Source organism: Passer domesticus, chromosome 5 (genome assembly GCF_036417665.1).
Source record: "Passer domesticus isolate bPasDom1 chromosome 5, bPasDom1.hap1, whole genome shotgun sequence".
Classification (NCBI taxonomy): Eukaryota; Metazoa; Chordata; class Aves; order Passeriformes; family Passeridae; genus Passer; species Passer domesticus.
In genome coordinates this window covers 55,351,413-55,370,581 of record NC_087478.1, presented here as the reverse complement: position 1 = coordinate 55,370,581, position 19,169 = coordinate 55,351,413, and the positions used below count along the sequence as shown (strand labels likewise).

Sequence of the window (19,169 nt, the reverse complement as noted above, 5' to 3'; positions counted from 1 at the left end):
CAGAAAGAATAGGGAGTTTACTCCCTTATAGAGATTTAAAACATTAGTATATTATAACACAGGATATCTAATACATAATCTACTGCTGTACCTCTTTTAGCTTTTTTGCCCAGGGTTTCTGAGCTTTCCTAAATCCATCTTCTGCTTCTTTGGTTTCCTTAAATCCTCCCATCATTTGCTTATGAAAGGCTTCCTTCTGCCAGTTCTTGATTTTTTCAAAATCTTCATTCATCAGTGAACCTTTTACTTCTAGATGTAGTTCACTCACTTTTTCAGCTTCTGACATAAAAGCACACCAAGCCCTTTCTACTGTTCCATACTGTGGGCCTAAACACAACAAAAAGTGTCATTCTCAGTAACCATTACCCACATGGAACTTATATTCCCAAGAAACTACCTGAAACTATTGACTTATATTCACTTGTAAACAGCAATGCTGATGCAAATCTAGAAAAGGGAACAATTCCTTTTCATATAAATTTAGAGTATTACAAACTTTTAAGCCAGAAAAAATAATATTAATTTAGTCTGGAGTCCTTACCCTTGTACCACAGTTCTCAGTATTCCACATGTGAGCTCCCCTTTGAACTGCCTTCAGTTTCTCAACATAATTTTTGAAGGGTGAATAACCATGGAAGGATAAACTACTGCAGAATATATTAAATAGTATCACCGTAGCCTTCTATTAGAGCAATGCCTAGGTCTTTAATTACCAGTCTTTCCCCCACAGTCACTGCCCCCTTGTTATTCAAAATCCCTTTTCAAACTTCACTGGTAATTATCTCGAACAGACAGTTCTTTAGAACATAACTCAGTACTGGAGGCAAGATTCATCTGCTTCAGCAAGAAAGAAGCAAACTTGCAAAAGAGCAGGGCTTTGCTTGGTTGGGTTTTTATCAAAAAAAGCTTGGTCATTTTTCACATTACTGAGCCTCTTGCAAAAACTGGATTATAGGCGAAAGCATACAGTATTTCTCCTTTGTACTTACCAAAACAAAGATACACAGAAATATTTTTTTTCCATTTGAGAAAGTTGTCAGAGTTCAAACTCAGCATTACCTTTCTCCACAAGTTGCTTCCACCTTTTAGCCCATTCTGTGAGCTGCTGAGCATACACCTTCTCTATCCGTGCCCGTTCATGAATACAATTCATAAGATCATTGCAAAGTCTGTGGCCATCATCAATTCGTTTTACTGTCCTCTTGTAATTTCCAACCTACCAAGAGACAAAAACTTAATTTCTGATTGAAAGCTCTGAAAACAAGAGAAATCTCTAATTAACAGAAATACTGTAAACTAAGAGTAAGATAATACAGCAGGAAAATCAATTATGGAATCAGGTTAATTTATCTTAAATCAATTAATCACAAAACCTAACTGAAACATTAAAATTAATAATAAATTATTCATAAGACTTAACTGCAACAATGCAGCAGAGGCTACGAGTTCCCCTGTAAAAGAAAGTTGTTAATTTTAAAAGTGAAAGCTTTATTATATTTTACTAAGTTTGCAATGTAATTATGGGCAGTCACCACAATTGCTCTGCATTATTATTTCTTGGTAATGTTCTAGATAGTGGAGAATATTAAGAGAAATAATAAGAGTATTCTTTCCCTCTTCAATATTCATTATCAAGTACCTAATATCTTAATTTTATGCTGTGTTTAATCTTCCAGGATTAATAAAACTGCAGAGACATGCAAAGGAGCATTGCAACATCTTTATCAACCATATTAATAGTTTTTAAGAATGCAGTTACTGCTGAAAAACCAGATAGCATTTATTTCCAAAGTATGCTCCAGAATTTAAAGTGAGAAGATACGGACAGCAGTGACGTGGAGTTACCTTACTTAGAATTGTAAATACTAAAGAAAAAACCCCCCACAATTGCTCAATGTACAAGCTATAATAAAATGAGGACATGGAGCAAAATCTACACCAGATAATGAACATCCACTGCATAATTAACACTCCCCTTTCACTTCTGTGCACACAGCAACATGGAATAACAAATCTAAATGTCTGAAAAGGAAAAAAGCCTTACACTGCTCCCAGTGTAACATTTCCACTGAATTCAAGGTCACTCAGGCTGGCTTTTGTAAACATTAAACAAGACCTAAGAACTCTAAGAGAACTTGCACAGCCTATTAAATATCACAGCCAGTTTCTTATCTGCCCAAATTACCTGGCTGAAAAACAAAGATTAGCAGCAAGGCAGTAGATAAAATATTCAAATACTTAAAGCATGTTAGTAATTTTTACATTTGAATCATATCTGCTTCACATCTGACAGAGAAAAACAGTATATAGGGGAATACTATTAAAAGGGGGAAAAAATCCCTATACTAAGTGCTGGAGGAATAAATGACTATACTATAAATACAGACATATGCTAGGCCTTCTCATTAAATCTGGTAAAAAAAAAATCAAAACCATCAATGACATGACAAAGCCATTTCTCTTAGTGGCTTCGAAGGATTCATCTGAGCATGTTTTTTGTTTTGGACTGGATCCATTTCAACAGATCAAAGGAATTTAGGTAGCATCTAAGTAAGGTATTAGTTAGCAGTCTCTGATTTGTCTAAATCACGTAAACAAAGGCATACACACACCCCCTGCCCATTTAAACATAAACCACAATATAACTGAAGATAAGAAGTGACCAGAGAGAGTCAATGCATCCATGTCAACTAATTGCATCTATTACCAAAAAAGCATGAAAAATAACCTTCTATTTTCAGGACAAATGGAAATGGAGAAGTAGGCATTTATACATACTTAATCAAAGTGTTAAGGGAATTAAATACCTCCAAGAACATGGAGGTACAATCTTTGTCTTTGTAATGAAAGACAAATCATTCATCTGCTCAAAATTACTCCAGCTGTAAGTGACAATCAAGCAGACTTTCAAAACAGGTTATGTTAGCTTAGTACAACTACTGAAGCCTTACATTAGCATCAATTTGTGTCTCCAGCTATGAGCCCAGGGATTTATGTCTGTAGCACCAACATTTCCTTTCATAAATGCTCACTATTAAATTAGTATTTTAAATGGTAATATTGAATGAGAGCTCGTTGCCCTGTGGTATATTTAATCCTTTCATTCTGAGCAAATTCTAACTTCACGGTAGCACCAAACAGTTGACAAATTTCATGCAGGTATTCAGAGAACTGAACTGCGCTTACCCGTGACCATTCACTGTCATCACATAAGGGCACCTTTAAAGAGCTGCATGCACACCACAGATAATTCACCCACCACCTCCTTCTCCTCTTCCTCACAGAATGACTGAAGGAACTCAGCATCACAGTTTAGAATCAGTATAAAGAGGAACCAGGCCTACAATACTAGAAAATAATCTGGTATTGCAAAGAAAGCCTTTTATACTGAAATTTGCCCTATCAGGAATGCTAGAATTTTGGAAATACAGCATTTTTTTCTGTGTTTCATGACAGAGAACATAAGTTATATAACTTGGCATGTAACATTTAGAAAACCTAGTGGTTTCTTTTAAAAACTGCATTTTAAGTTAGGGACACTGCAACGACACATTTTAGAGATGTGGAATGTGCAGCTTATCATTGTAGGACATAAGATTTGAGACACAAGGTCCTTAAGCCACAGAGCCAAGTAAAGGGAAAAGAATTTCAGTCTTTAGGTGGTCAAGGAACACTAGATTAACTGTAGAGAAGTTAAAACAATAAATGAAAAACCTAGAAACACACTCAAGACAACCTGAACTCTGAAAAACATGATCTTATACATTGTTTATTCAAGACTCTCTTCTCCAATTTCTGAGGTAAATGGCAAAAATTGTGCAAGACTTCCCCCTTCCCGTTCACAAGAAGTATTTCAGCAAATTAAAAATGAAGAATTCTTTTATTTGTAGCAACTCACCAGGAACAAAACAAGAAAAAAAATCCTGTGCTTTTTTGTTTCAGTCAGAGCCAATTTACATAATGCCTGGCAATTTTCAGATTTCTCAATTAGCCGTATACAGTACATGAACATACATAATTTTGCTAGTTAGAATAATTTCCTGATCATTCTGAGCATTGCACTATTTCTTGCTAAACAGACAGCAGACAACTAAGACATGAATGAAGTTATGACATGAAGTTCTAAGTCTTCATGTCCTACACATAAAATACTTGTTTCAGAAAGGTAAATTGTAAGACTACAAACTTTCTTACCATTTCAAGTAGAAAAATAGATATTAAAAAACTATAACCCCACTTTCATTTTAGTATCAACAAATACATCCATCTGAAAGAGATAGTTTATTACATGATATCAAATTCACTCACTGTTTACCCTGTTCTCAGAAACACTTCAAAAGGAAATAACCAAGAGTTTATTTCTTAAAAATACCATTATAATGGTCACTTTTTTAATGTAATCAATTCATTCCAAGAAAATTGTGATTCATGATTTTGTGTCATTCTTCCTACCTGTTCTAATTTGAATTAACCATCAGTTTTAACCCTCTTCCACTGCAAAAAATACTGAGCTTTGCTGCTAATAAATCTCAGTTGATCCTATTTTGCCCCATTTATCACTTACAGACACTATAGATGCTGTCATGTCTCCATTTAGCTTAACCAAGAACACATTCCTTCTGATTTTATCATTTTCTCTCAGGCATGAGCACAGGAATGTAATCTGAAATTCTCTGCCAAATCTAAGATTTAGGGAATCTGTAAGGTCCAGAAAAAACCACAGAGGTATCCTCTGATAAGGCATTGATCATCCTGTAGTTGGCAGTACAGGCAGCTTGCCTTTTACCAAGGGAGCCAAGCACTGACACTGATAGGATCTTTAGTGGGAATTTATCTAAGAGTTTGCAGCCTCATTATTCTACAATTTCACAGCACTAAACACAAAGGGAGAGTCTTAAATTATGTTGGCTCCTTCACCTCAACTGTTAGACTCTTTTTTTAATTTTAAGGCATATTCATAGAGCAGCACAAAAGCCTAGAGTGTTAAACACACCTTGCAGGTTTTTCTGGTACACTGAGAGAAAAAAGAAGAGTATTTTCATTTGTTAGCAGCCCAGAAGGTGACAAACATTCAGCTATTGCTAAACTCCTGTTAGGTAATTTCAGCATATCGTGACAAACATTATACCATAAATACTTCAAGAGTTTCAAATGCTTGCAGATAGATTTGTCAACTCTTTTTCCAAGCTTGCAGAGCTTATTCATAACAAATCAGCCTTTATGAACTGGAACCATTCAAAAGAAAGTCAACAAGGTATTTTTAGGGACAAATACTCCTAGGCATGAAACAGAATAATAAGCTTTAAAGGTTCATAGTCAAACCCACACATACCAATGGCCAACATACTATTTCCAGCATTCCATTTAACCATGAGGAAAATTTCTTTCCAGCTACATCAAACGTGAAGTTTCCAAACATTTCAACCAGCTTAAACATCTACAACCACTGTGTGGTTTTTAGAAATAAGAATAATTATCTTGGTGCATAATTAGCACACACAGTCCAAGTACCTGTGAGCATTAGTTTAAATCTTAAGCTAAATACACCACTAAAGCAAACACTAGCAATAGAAATGAAAAATATTCCATTGCTCAAACTTAGGAGGAGATTTAAAAAACAACTATGTCACAGGAATCTACTATTGCAAAGTCCAAATATTTTTATCCAGAATGTTGCATTTGGGTCTTGCTTTGGTTGGTTGGGATTTTTGTTTTGGGAAGGAGTTTTTTAGTTGTTGGTTTTGTTGTTTTTTTATATGGTTAGAAGGGGGCAGGGAACAATGGCAATGCAAACAGAGGCCAAATTTAATTCATCCATATTACACAGAGGATCAACTTCCACTTTGAGAGGTTGAAAGTCTTATATTGCTAATGGATTCTCAGCAAATCCTTCAGAATGCAACAAAAGCCCTACGTTCAGTACTTTAGAATGCACATATGTCCTGTCCTCCAAGGGAACCGCTCACAGGGCTAAAATAATCCCAGCTGCAGGTTTAACAGCTGTTCAGTGACTATTTCTGTGTGGGTAAGTAGGTGTTTGAAACACCCCTGCAATAAATGGGCTCCATATTGCTGATGCTAGCAGAAAGTCAGGGAGATAAGGAAGCACACAGTCTCTGAGGGACCTAGAGCTCATTTAAAGTAAGTGCCTCCACAGGCAGGGTAGCTTCTTTTGATGTCTTACCTTGCAAGATAGACATACAGTTCCCTTTGGTCTCTAGAAACACTCTCATTGGCTTCCTTACCTTCACAGGTATGTAACTGAACAAGAGCATTGGTCTCATCTTGCCCAAGGCATTTTCTTTTAATAATCCCTTATAGTGATTACCAGCATAAGGTTGGAGCTTAATAAACAGAAAGCAAACTTTATGATGCATTTTGTTAATTATTAATATACCAAATTCCTTCATAGACATTCCAAACTACTCCAGTAGGACAAAGCCAATAGGTCTCATGCCCACTTCTCATGTTTTAACTAAAGCAACACAAGGTTGGAACTAACCAGTTTTTGGACTGGTCTATTTTTGGATGCAGGAAGTCCCACAACTGATTATGATGCATTACAGCAGTCATGCAAATGCTAAAACTCCGTATGATAGATGAGAAAGAAATTGAAAGGCTTTCAAACTGTACCTTTTACACTTTCCCTTGGAAAACCTGCTGCCACCCTGCTTCAGGCTATCAGCAACAACCTTGGATTACCCAGAGCACATCACCCTTGTCAGCTAATTAACACAGATGAAGGAATGCCTTCTTAGAGCACATCAACAAGATTCCTCAGTCTCTAGGATTTCCACACCCAGGGAGAGTCATGAGCTTAACCAGACACACCAAGGTACATTGAGACAGAAAAATAAATTAGCACAGTGAAATTTCCACCTCTTAGATAATTTAAGACACTAGTACAACTGAAACTTTGATTAAATCCTCCAGTGCTATTGTGGGAATTACTCTTCAGAAAGTATTTTCTTAGTATTTTGCAATTCTTTGTTCTCTAAGCAAGCTGTATCAAAACATGTACAAAAAAAACCAAACCATGTACAAAATTCTTTGACTCCTAAAGTACTTTTGTTCTACTGAAAAGGATTCGTCATCCTGCTAGAAGACAAAAAGCCTTGAAGTAGTCTCTTGGGTTTACCAAATAACACTTCAATTTATTTACAAAAGCTGCTGCTATTTCTTTGGCACGCTTAACAAACATGTATAATTCTGAAAGCCTGTTTTTTTGACTCATATCAGCTGTTCTGATACAAGATACTACCCCTGCCTAAGCCTTGACTTACCCACATTTTTTGACTGCCAGATCTACAGTAAGCTATCACCATGAACACAAGTTCAAACAGCAACTTCTCCAATTCCCTTTCAACAAGACAGCAATTTCCCAACCACAAATCAGAACCTGATAACAATATCTGTGTTGTAATAAAAACTACTAACCTTTAGAGGAAACCAGTTACTATTTGTATGTATTTCCAGCACTGAACTTAACTCTCAGTGCCAGAACTGGAAATGTCCATGAACAGTATTGAAATAGCAACTTAATAAAACAAGTTTAACAGATTAAGTAACCTGCACTGAACTGCTCCACGGACAGTCTGAGCATATGCAACCTGACAAGGTTAGAGTAATAAATCTACTACCAGGCAATTACAGACTCCAGATTTACATTTTTTAGTAAGAAACCATAGCAAAGGCAGTGACAGTTCCAAAAGAAACCAAAGCCTTCTAGAGTCAGCAAACTGATAGAGAACAAAGTGTTTCATGTCCTAAAGACAATGAAAGCTCTGTCAACAGCAATGGCAAAAGCTTTGAAGTTCGCTTATCAACACTTTATTAGGTACCATTCTCATCAGCTCAACAGAACAACCAACTTTCAACAACTGAAAATGTTTTCGTTTCAATAGATATACAGTGAGCAAAAAACAGCTTTGACAGTCAGTTTTTCAGCTAGGTCCCAGAAACGTTACTCTTTTCCAAATGCCTTTAAGAAAAAGATGGACTTTGCAGCACAGTTCAAAGGTAAATAAATCACAGCTATTTTGGCGTGTGAGGGAACAAACTCGAAAGCTCACCCTGCCAGACTCACACTTCTGTGCCACAGCCAAGTTCAAATACATTCGCTGCTTTCAGCTGTGGCACTAAAACATCAAGGTGGCTTTTAACAAACTGTAAGCTGACTTTAAAAACAAAGAAAAAATTTACTGCGTCAAAAATCTTGAAAAACCTCTAACAAGGGCATAAATGTCAGAATCCATAGTAACAAAACAACTTCCAAATTAGGAGTTCTTCTTTATTTCCTGTGACATGAGACATGAAGCACTCAGCTGGCATTCCAGAGGCACCACAGCTTTTCTAATCCAATCAAACAAAATACTTTGATCAAAGCTGTTTAACCCTTTTGAGAAAGATTAAGACCAGAATTCAAAGTTGCAGTCTTCAGAAACAAACCAACCAATTCAGAACATATAAAAAAGAATGGGTTTTAGACTAAAATGCAGTCAAATTTAGTTTGGATAGATGACTCTAAACCAGAAGTATCATGGAATGGCTTGGATTGGAAGAGATGTTAAACATCGTCCAGTTCTACCCCGCTGCCATGGGCAGGGACACCTTCCACTAGCCCAGCTTGCTCAGAGCCCCATCCAGCCTGGCCTTGGACACTGCCAGGGGTGAGACACAGCTTCTCTGGGCACCCTGTGCCAGGGCCTCACCATCCTTGCAGGGAACAATTTCTTCCTGATATCCAATTTAAACCTGCTCTCTGTCAGTGTGAAGCCATTCCCCTTTGTCCTGTCACCCCAGGCCCTTGTCAAGAATCTCTCTCCCTTTTTCCTGTGGGTTCCCTTCAGGTACTGGAAGGCCACAATGAGGTCACCCCAAAGCCTGCTCTTCTCCAGGCTGAACACTCCCAATTCCCTCAGCCTTTCCTCCCAGCAGAGCTGCTCCATCCCTCTGATCCTCTTGGTGTCCCTGGCTCCAGCAGCTCCCTGTCTTTCCTGTGCCGGCCCCAGGGCTGGATGCAGCCCTGCAGGGGGCACTCAGCAGAGTGGGGCAGAGGGGCAGAATCCCCCCTGCCCTGCTGCCCTGGGGCTCTGGGTGCAGCCCAGCACAGGGGGGGTTCTGGGTTGGGGCAGGGCCAGCTCCCACCCACAGCACCCCCAAGTCCTTCTGCCAGGGCTGCTCCATCTGCTCATCCCTGGCTGGATCCATCACACAGAGGGATGTGCCCAAGACAGGGGCAGCACCAGCACCCGGTCTGGTTAAACCTCATGAGATTCCCATGGGCCACTGCTTGAGCTTGTCCAGGTCCCTCTGGATTGTCACTGCACCCTCAGCTTGGTGTCATCTGCAAAGCTGCTGAAGGTGCCCTCGATCCCTCTATGCCTTTAATGAAGATATTAAATACTGGTCCCAGTATGGACCCCTGAGGAACACCACTTGTAACCAATGTCCACTGGGATTCTGAGCCATTGACTGCTTCTCTCTGGATGCAGCCACCCAACTAATTCCTTTTCCATCCAGCAATCCACCCACAGAATCCATGTCTCCCCAGCTCGGAGAGAAGGATGTTATGGGAGACCATGTCAAAGGTTTTACAGCAAACCACATAAATTACATCTGTACCCTTTCTCTTGCCCACTGATGGAGCTGCTCAACTGGAAAAGGTGACAACGTTGGTCATGCAAGATTTGCTCTCGGTTGCATCAAATCACCTCCCTGCCCTCCTGTCACCATGATATTTTATGAAAAATCCTTTGCTAGGATTTTTCCCCTCCTGAGGAGCTGAGGGCCTCAGGAAAGAAATGTAAACAATAACTATTTGCTACTGTGGAATGCAACAGGTGCATCTTCCATTGGTCCATGTGGATTGTTTTCACTTGATAACCAATCACAGCCACCTGTGCCGAGGCTGTGAGCAGTCACAAGATTTTGTTATGCATTTCTATTCTATTCTTGTTCTTTGTAGCCTTCTGATGATTCTTTTCTCTCTATTCTTTCAGTATAGTTTTTATGTAATATTTAATATAATATATATCATAAGATAATAAATCAGCCTTCTTAAAATGGAGTCAAGCCTCGTGTCTCCACACATGGGGAGTTAACAACACCCTCCTTGTGCCTTATCAGAGCTTCTAAGAAAGTCTGTCCTATGATCTTTGAAGGCACAGAGGTGAGTTTGACAGGTCAGTAGTTACCAGAGTCCTCTTTCCTACCCCTTATAAAGCCAGGTAGAATGTTTCGCTCTTTCCTGTCACCTGGAATTTCACCTGATTACCATGGCTTTTCAAGCATCATTTTAACAAGAACAATCTTCGTGGTTATACACCAAAAAAAGAGACAAACCTATAACAAAACCAACTGATTGCTATACAGAAGTCTAACATTTCCTTATCCAAGGATAAAGAAAGGTATGCTCATGCATTATACATTAGTCTACTCATACTGCTTATGAAACAGAAAGAATACACAGACAAGTCCAAGGAAACAGACTTAAGTAGTAGTGTTTACAAAATGATATAAGTCAAGTCACCAACAGCACAAACACCTATAAGTATCAAGTACATTTAAACAAACCTTCATGAAGGCACTAATTTAAGGTAATTGTCATTTCTGATCATGCTTTATTGGATTTAATTCTTTGAAATGTTCTGTAAACTAGGATGATTATGTTTGGACAAATTTGAACTCATTCTTATTCACTCAGCTTTTATGCTTCCAGACATGATTATTTGATGGAAGACAACAGCTTGGTACAGAACAGCCAGTCAGAAATCACGTTCCACTGCCAAGTATACGATGCACAACACACATCAAAATATCCCAACACACATCAAAATATCCCTCCAGAATTCTTTTTTCCTGACTGCCTCCTCGTTTTATTTTGAAACACTTCTAGCAAGCAAGACTGCTCAGGACATTGTCTCAGCACATAACAAACCACACAGTAAAACTGAGTTTGGAAGGACCCTCTGGAGATCAGGTAGCTCAATCCCCTGCTTAGAGCAGGTGTGATAGCTCAGATTGCTCAGGATCACAGCCAGTTGAGAGACATCTCCAAGAGCAGTAGTTCACAGGGTTCTCCTTTCTGCCCCTTTTAAAGACAGGTAGAATGTTTCACTCTTTCCTGTCACCTGGAATTTCACCTGATTGCCATGGCTTCCCAAGCATCATTTTAACAAGAACAATCTTTGTGGTTATACATCAAATGATCCCAATAGTTTGTCTGCAGTCATCCTACAAAGGACCCCTACAACAAAAGGGGTCAAGGCTTAAAAGAGTGATTTTAAAAGAACTTATTTATAAAGAAGACAGATATATTTAACATAACAGTAATCATCTCAAAAAAACTGTACTCACTAGCATTAGGCCTTTTACAGAATATACTGAAAAAACATGAGAGATCTGCACCAAAATGTAGTATGTTGTCACCACAAAGAGCACAGTTTAGAAGTCTAGAAAAGCTTACATTTCCAAGTACAATATCAGGTCACCAAAATCAAGCTGTCTAACACAGGTGTCTGGTAAATTCAGACAGGTTCTCCCAAGGCATTTTCATGTTTGCTATAGTTCAAACTCAAAAGAGCTCCCTCTCAAATGGTAGAAGTTTGTCCTACTGAATACAGCTAATTTGGACAGTGTACTTACCTCCAATTGTGTCAGTATTGACACTGCCAAACCTTTCTTTTTACTCAAAGAAAATGACTTGTTTTTGTAAAAGTATCTCTGCTTTACAGATTTTCCTTTCTTAAGGAAAGGGCTTAAATTATCACAGCATCTGTGTCAGATTGGGGCAGCACAAATTGCTGATATCATGAAGTACTTCATATTATCTTTCTGTATGTATGCTTTTACACTGAGATAAGAATAACTTGTCTCAAGAAAGTTTATACTTATATCGAGATACAAACAGGAGACAGGCAGTACCTCCACACAGTATCTTACTTTTGTAATTTATGTACGCTTACAGTAGCTTGGAACAGTTACTTGAGATTTAACACTGATGATTTTAAAAGCTACTCATATATGGCCTTCCTTGACAATAAAAATTGACAAAGGTTCAATTTTGTATTCCATACCCGTACCCAAGTGGATGATCTTCAAGTCTGTGCCCACTAAAGCCCTCAAAAGGAATAGGTCAAAATCCAAAAGGTAATTTCTACCCCGAAGGCTATTTCTGCAGATCACAGTAACCAATGTGCGTTGTATTGCAGCTCTCTCCACAATTTACAGTGCACAAAAATGAGATTTTCTACAATACGAGTAAAAAATAAAATTAAAATATTGAACAGAACATTTAGATTACCTCCCAGAAGCTATCACTAGAAACTTCTACTCCAACAGAATCATCATATGAGCCAGACATTGTTATATATGAAGAGCTTCTAAGTATTCAGAGCTTAAACACCTCCAGAGTCTGTAAAAAAAAGAAAAAAAATTATGAGCATTGTTAAGGAAGTGAAGTTTTGAAGTTATGAAAAAAATTATGTTAAGCAACTTCATTCAGTATTTTGATATCTAAAGATGCCAAATAAAAACAAGAGGTAACCACACAGGGCATTTTGGAACAGAAAACTTCTACCACACAGTTTGTGGCTCTTATCCTGACATTTGTTGTCCAGAAAACACTCAATGCATCTGCTTATATCACAATTCACTAGACTCTTGAGTTCATTTAATGATAAAATTTCCTATCATAACCCAAAGAAAAAATTGAGCAGTGAGATGCTTACTCATTAACTACTCCACTTTCAAAGCATTCCTACAAGACAATCAGCTGAACTTTGCTTCTGCAACAATAACCGGCACCAAGTCCTATTCCTTTTCCACTGGAAATCTGTTATACAATGAAACCCACTGGAAATATTTAAGACAAAAATTTGTTGATCTAAAGAAAAATAAATGTCTCCTTGTCATTGTTCTATTTCAGCAAAACGAACAAACAGAAAACCCATCAGCTCTGAATTCTGAGCTTTATTAGAAATAAGTCATTACCTTAACAATTCAGGCATTTTCACTTTTATAGACACAACTGCAATGGAGAAAAATATAATCTATCCTCATCAAAGCAGATGACCTTATGAATGACTTCGTATGAAAAAGGTTAGGGTTACCCTAAGCTAACATGTAAGATTAACATCAAAAACATTACTGAGACAAAAATCCAGGCATTTGCATCCACAAATGCAGTTTGTGGGCTAGAGACCAAGAGGTAGGAGAGAAAGGAAACAGCTGCATCCCAAAACACACAAACAAATCCCTGTCTGATCTCTGCAGATATTTCACCAGGTTCCCCTGTTTGGCTGTCTCATGACAAGTTTATCTCTAACTACTACCAGAAATATATACAGGTAAATAGATTTTACCACCCCTTGTGGAATAAATACTTTTATCAGTAGAATGTAAGTTGAAGCTCCCTCTCCTTTTTTTTTTTTTTTTTTGCTTTCTCTTAAAGTACCATGCCCCCTTCAAAAGGGGGCTGAAAACATCTCCAAACCTGACCTTGCTGCCCAGTGGTTAGGACAAGCTGCTGAGAGAAACCCCACTGAAAGACTCACAGGCAAGGAAAATTCAACACTAAATTGGCATTCCTGGAATACACTGAGAATAACCATGCCATAAGGCTAGGCACTTGTTCGTAACAAAACCCAGCTACTGAAACAAAATAGTTTTTTGGAGAGTTGCAGCACAAACATAACAAAATTACTCTGGCTGGGAAGACAAGATGTTTCTCCTTATCAGTTTTTCATCCAATTATTTACATAATGTAATTCACAAAAAAGCTTACATAACCTTAATGCTGAATATGGAACAAAAACCACAAGAGGAACATCAATTGTTAGAATTCTATTTTTAAAAGACAGACAAAATATATTAAGGGTTCTACAAAATGGCAAACTAGAAAGGAAAATCATATAAAGGCAAATTATTTTTACATATTAATGCAACAATCTTCAAATTTTGTTATTAGTAATTATCAAAAAAACAGCTTATCCACCTGTGCTTTTACTGAACCAAGTGGGAAAAATTTAAACACTGTGCAATTGTCAGTTTCTCTAGCAGCACACCTTTACACAGAATGTGTTCTTTCCAGATAAATTTTGTCCCTTGCCATTTTACAATACATTCAGGTAAGCAAAGATTACATCTGTGGTAACACAAGTGTATTTTTCCACATCCTTTTTTAGACAGCTATAAAGCAGTATAAGGAGGAAACCAAACTGCAGTAAGCTTGCAACTAGCTGGACCAATTCATAAAAATAGTTTAAAATTAAACAGCTAGGCATGCCATGCAGAACAAGGCAGGAATGACATTCCAAAGGTTGTCAGGAAGGCTTAGGGCAGTTTGTCTCCTCTACATCAAGATCTTTGAACCAAAGTGTTCACTGCCATTTGGAATAGATCTGTCAGACAGCTGGAGAGCTGTTGTTTTCAGCAACTTGGAAAAACAAACTCTGAAATATAAACTTAGAGGAAAGTTTCAGCCCATCCCATCCAGTCATCCATCCCACTCTCCCAAACCACACTAGCAGTATTTTTTCCCTCCAATTACGGTTAAAAAAGACAATGAAAGTGTTCTGAAGTAATAATACAGTGTCCACTTACCGTTAACAAAATAGCTTAAACTATATCATTCCTGCAAATTTACTCAGAAAAGTTACATGGAAAGATTGAAAAAGTTCAAACACAGGAACACTTTCTTAAATGAAGAAACAGGTTGTGGTGACTGGATTTTTAAAAAACCCTTTTATTCCTCCTCGACTAGAACTATATAATACATGGAGTTATCCTTTTTTTCCATGGAAGCATTAAAACTATCAGCACTCAGGAAATACTGATGGAATAAAAGTCTTAAGATGCCAAATACTATGCTGTGAGAAAGTATGAGCAAGCGCATTTAGGGAAACATTGTGAAGTCATAGCAACAACTGGTACAGAAAAACAGTTTTTACAGCCCTACTTAAAAATAAACTATATACTGAGATAGGAACATTAAGTGGTATGAGTCATGCTACCCTCACAAAATAGAATTATTACAGAAGCCAGGCCTTTAGCACATTTTTTGTCAGGGTTTGGTCCTCCCATCCTCCAAGTAAATTTGCAGAGGTTTTCACAAGTAAAGTTCATTGCACTTTTTTTTTGTTTTTCAGGGTCCTCCATTTTACTGTAAAAGAAAACCTATGAACAACTACAGATGTCACTTAAAATCTAGAAAATTTAGATGGATACAACAAGAAAGATGAGTTCTGCACAGATTCTGCACAAGTGATCACCTGCATCTCACAGAGCTGGGGGTTCTTTGGTGAGCTGGATTGCAGCAGAACCAATAACTCCATAGGAAAGCACAGTGCTACACCCACTTCCTATATTCTCACAACAGTTTGGCTTCACCCACTTTTGTTCTTCTCATTCCACAACTCCAGGCACATCTCTTTAGCACCTTTTTCTTGTCCCCCAACTGTTAAGCAAACAGTAGCACAGCGCTATAGCCACCAAAAAAGCAGCCCAGAGAAAGTCTTACCAGTTCAGAGCCCCTGCTGCCTTTTGTCACAAGCACACTTTAGCCACAAGAGCTTATATAGGCTAAAAATAAATCACAAAGTCCAAGTGCAGAAAGTAAGTCCATCTTAAGCAGTACATACTGTAATAGCTACAGAAATGATGCAAACAAACAAGGCTTCGGTTTCTTGGCTCTGAATTTCAAGCAATTCCTGTAAATTAGGATACACTGATCTTTGCCACAAGGAAATGGACCTTAATACATAAAGGTGGCTTTTATTTTTTAAGCTTCCTCTTAGGGAACATTCTAGCTATGCTTTACACTACAGGCCTTGAATTTCTTCCTCACTGCTAGTGCCCCACGGTGTGAAAAAAGGTGCTATAAACATCCTGAGGGCTTAACATACAAGGATTTTAGAAAATATTAACTAATAATAAGGAGCAGACCTTCAGATACCACATGCAAAAGCAGCTGAACACAAGATGCTGCCTCGGCTCTCAAGAAGTTGGTTTTGATATTACTTTGAAAGCAATTTGCAAAATTCCTAGCTTTGTTCATGTTGAAACAATTGGATTTTTTTTTTTCTGTGCAACAAATGCACACTGTTAAGAAGCTAAAATAATCCACTGAATCTCAAAATTTCTTTTAAGGCATCTTTCAACAGGAAGATGGGAAAAGGCTTTTAAAGAAATCCTTCAGTTAAACCCCCTCAGGCTTTTAATAACAAATAACTGATTAACTCTTATTGTGAAACAGGTAGGGTTGTTTAAAGTGAAATTTTAACATTCTGACTTCTTTTGGAAGATAATGTTTATTTTGAAAATATATTTCACTATACTCAAAAAGACAGCATTTAAAAAAATCTAATTACAGTCCCATGTACAATAGGCTGCTTTAAAGCATGGCAATCACTAAACTGTGGCCCTAGGTGACAAACTGGTCCACAACAGAGAAACATCTAAGAGTGACGCAACCTTCCAAGCATGATCAGCACAGGTTGCTCACGACTCTCGTGCAGATGGATCTTGAAAACCAGCAGGGATGGAGATGGCACAACCTCTCTGTGCAACCTATTCCAGTGATTAACTATCCTCAAGATGAGATACAGAAGAAAAAAGAAAAAATCCATACTTAGAAAACCAACTGGTGTCATCATACATTTTCTCCAGGGACTCTACAGATACAAGCTGAGACAAAGACAGTCTACCAGCCTCTAGGAGAGAAAAGCATCTGGTCACATTACCTTTTAAACTTATTTTTGGAATGACAGCATTTGTCACCATGGATCTGACTCTTCAAGATACCAAGTTTCATGACTAAGGAGTGAATTACTTATGTATAAGGACATGACTCAACTTCAATTAGCTACTCCGAAGAATTTTCAGCTATAATATTTTCCTTATTATTCACTGAATTCTCAGCTTTTGTTCCACACAGAACAGAAGACTTCCATGTACAGAAATAAATACTGTGAACTACAAGTATACCTGCCATGAATATGCCCAATCTCATTCGCTGGTTAAATAAAGCAATTTAGATGTTACTTTGTTTTCTATTTTGTCCAAAGAACTTGCTCTATAAGAGTTCTCAGTTTCTTCAGGGTTGGAATCTGTTTACTGTTTACATAGAAAAAAGTAACATAACTTCTTTAGCAATATTGTGAAATCATATAACAAAAGCTGTTAAGAATCACAGCTACTGACAGTGTAAAGTCCGTGAATTAATATGAAAAGTAAATACAGGAAAAAAGAATGCTTCAGTTTACACATTCAAGTGACACCAAAAAATTCCAGCCCCTGGCTGCAGGGAAGAAATGCATCAAACTATGATTAATCACTGCTAGTCAATGCTGTGAAGTCTTCTAATTGCAATCAGTAGACATGACTGCATTTTAGCAACAGAAGTTAGGCATTAGATTTTTACAGGTAGAGTCTCAAATTGATGGCTTGGGTCTAGCTCTTCTTCAATCTATAAAATAGGCAGAATAGCACCCTCCTCCATAAGGATTTAAGATAATCCATTAGTCTAAATGAAGAAAACAACTACAGCAACAAACACCAGAGAAATGTCCATAAAAGGTAATTGAATCACTGTTTCTTGGGGAATTCAGCCTCTATGTTATAGTTGGCAGAGCCATACACCAAATGATTTTTGGAAAGAAGTTTACAGCAACCTATTCAGTGAACTGTGAGCACTAAAGGAAGGAATCTAGGAAATGCATGCTGTGTTACACACTCTGCAAGCTTATTTCCTACCAGGCACACTCCTCTGAGACTGAGAGCAATGTTTATTCCTAGATTTTCTAGTTTGGAAACTGAATAATTTGCCACCTAGACATTTTTCAGTTAGCAAATAACATAAAATGACATTAAATAACAAAAAGCTATCAGTTCATAGGAGTCATTCATAACCCTGAGTAACACAACCCTCTGCACTTCTCAATTAAGGAAATCTTGAGTTTAAGGTTGCTTGATTCACAACAACCTCTTTGGTATTGCATTATAATTGCCCATGCCCACATCTGTTAAATGCTGAATGTGAAACCACTGAAAGTAGCACACATTCACTGCCCTAAGTACACAAGCCATGAACACACATTCAAGCCATAGTTTCAGCACACATCAGAAGATCACTAAAGAGATTAAACTTCTATGATAATTACCACATGTAAAAAAAATCCCCCACAACTCTAGTGAGGAGACAGTCTCTAAAATTAAACTCTTCAGGCACATTAACACTGCGTGATGCAATCTTACAGCAGATACATTTTACAATGCATAATCAAATGAGTAAGAACAGCTATTTTGGTCCTTAGTGATTATTTTACTAAATAAATGAAACTTAAAATTACTGATCAAACAACTGGAATAACACAGCACAGAAGTATATCTGAAACATGAGGCAACAACCCAACGTTCTCAAGAAGACTCTTAGCCTGCACATTTTATTTCATCCATGTAAAATAAAACCTTGCTCTCACACTCCAAAGAAGACTGGCAGAGCCCTGGAGTTAGCAGTTCTTATCTCCTGTCCTCCCTCCCAATAATTAGTGGCAAGACATGCTGGTTAGACATGCTGCCGTTACACATGCTGGTTTTTTGCACATTCATGACCTAACCATCCCCAAGAGCTCAGACATGCTGCCAGCAGAGCCTCCCTCTGCATTTTTCCAATTAACCAGGAGATACCTGAAACAGCAACACTGACTTTGGGGAAAAATTATTATTTATTCTCAGCTTGACAAGCCAATGCATGTAGGTGTATTATTTTAATTGTGCACTTTTTGTTCTAACCAAGGAAGCTATTAATTGCCTTCAGAGGCTTTGCAGAGGTTTTTATTTAAAGTTAGACACTGACCACAGAAATTATTAACAATGCAAAACACATGCTTTAAATGGCATAGATATATCAGCTAAGATGCAAAGTTGATGAAGTGATGTGGGGAGCTTTAAAATATTTGCATCTATTTAAAACAAACCTTAATATTTTCAGATTATACATATTTTTAATCTGGAGGTATGAAGGAAAAAATCCACATTAATGTTTTCTTCACTGCAAGGAAAAAAGTGCATAAAATTTGCCTTTGAGTAAATTTTGCCAGAAAACCAGCTGAAGAACTCAGGATTATTTGTCAATTAAAATAACATTAAAAATATTCTTCGATTTTTCA

At 37.6% G+C, this 19,169-nt stretch overlaps 1 protein-coding gene across 7 annotated transcripts in view; it reads right to left on the bottom strand.

Annotated features, from left to right (window-relative positions):
• The window catches only part of PACSIN2 (protein kinase C and casein kinase substrate in neurons 2), a 53,529-nt gene that overhangs the window by 13,855 nt on the left and 20,505 nt on the right, over positions 1-19,169 (bottom strand). For 4 of the 7 annotated variants that reach the window (XM_064420597.1, XM_064420599.1, XM_064420600.1 and 1 more), the window contains exons 2-4: positions 12,305-12,415; positions 1,060-1,216; positions 92-327 (exon numbers count right to left, since the gene is read on the bottom strand). In XM_064420597.1, coding sequence (XP_064276667.1) covers positions 92-327; positions 1,060-1,216; positions 12,305-12,364 — 453 coding nt within the window. In that variant the 5' untranslated portion in view covers positions 12,365-12,415. The remainder of the gene's footprint in view (positions 1-91; positions 328-1,059; positions 1,217-12,304; positions 12,416-19,169) is intronic. The other 3 variants (XM_064420595.1, XM_064420596.1, XM_064420601.1) reach the window with 1 other exon arrangement.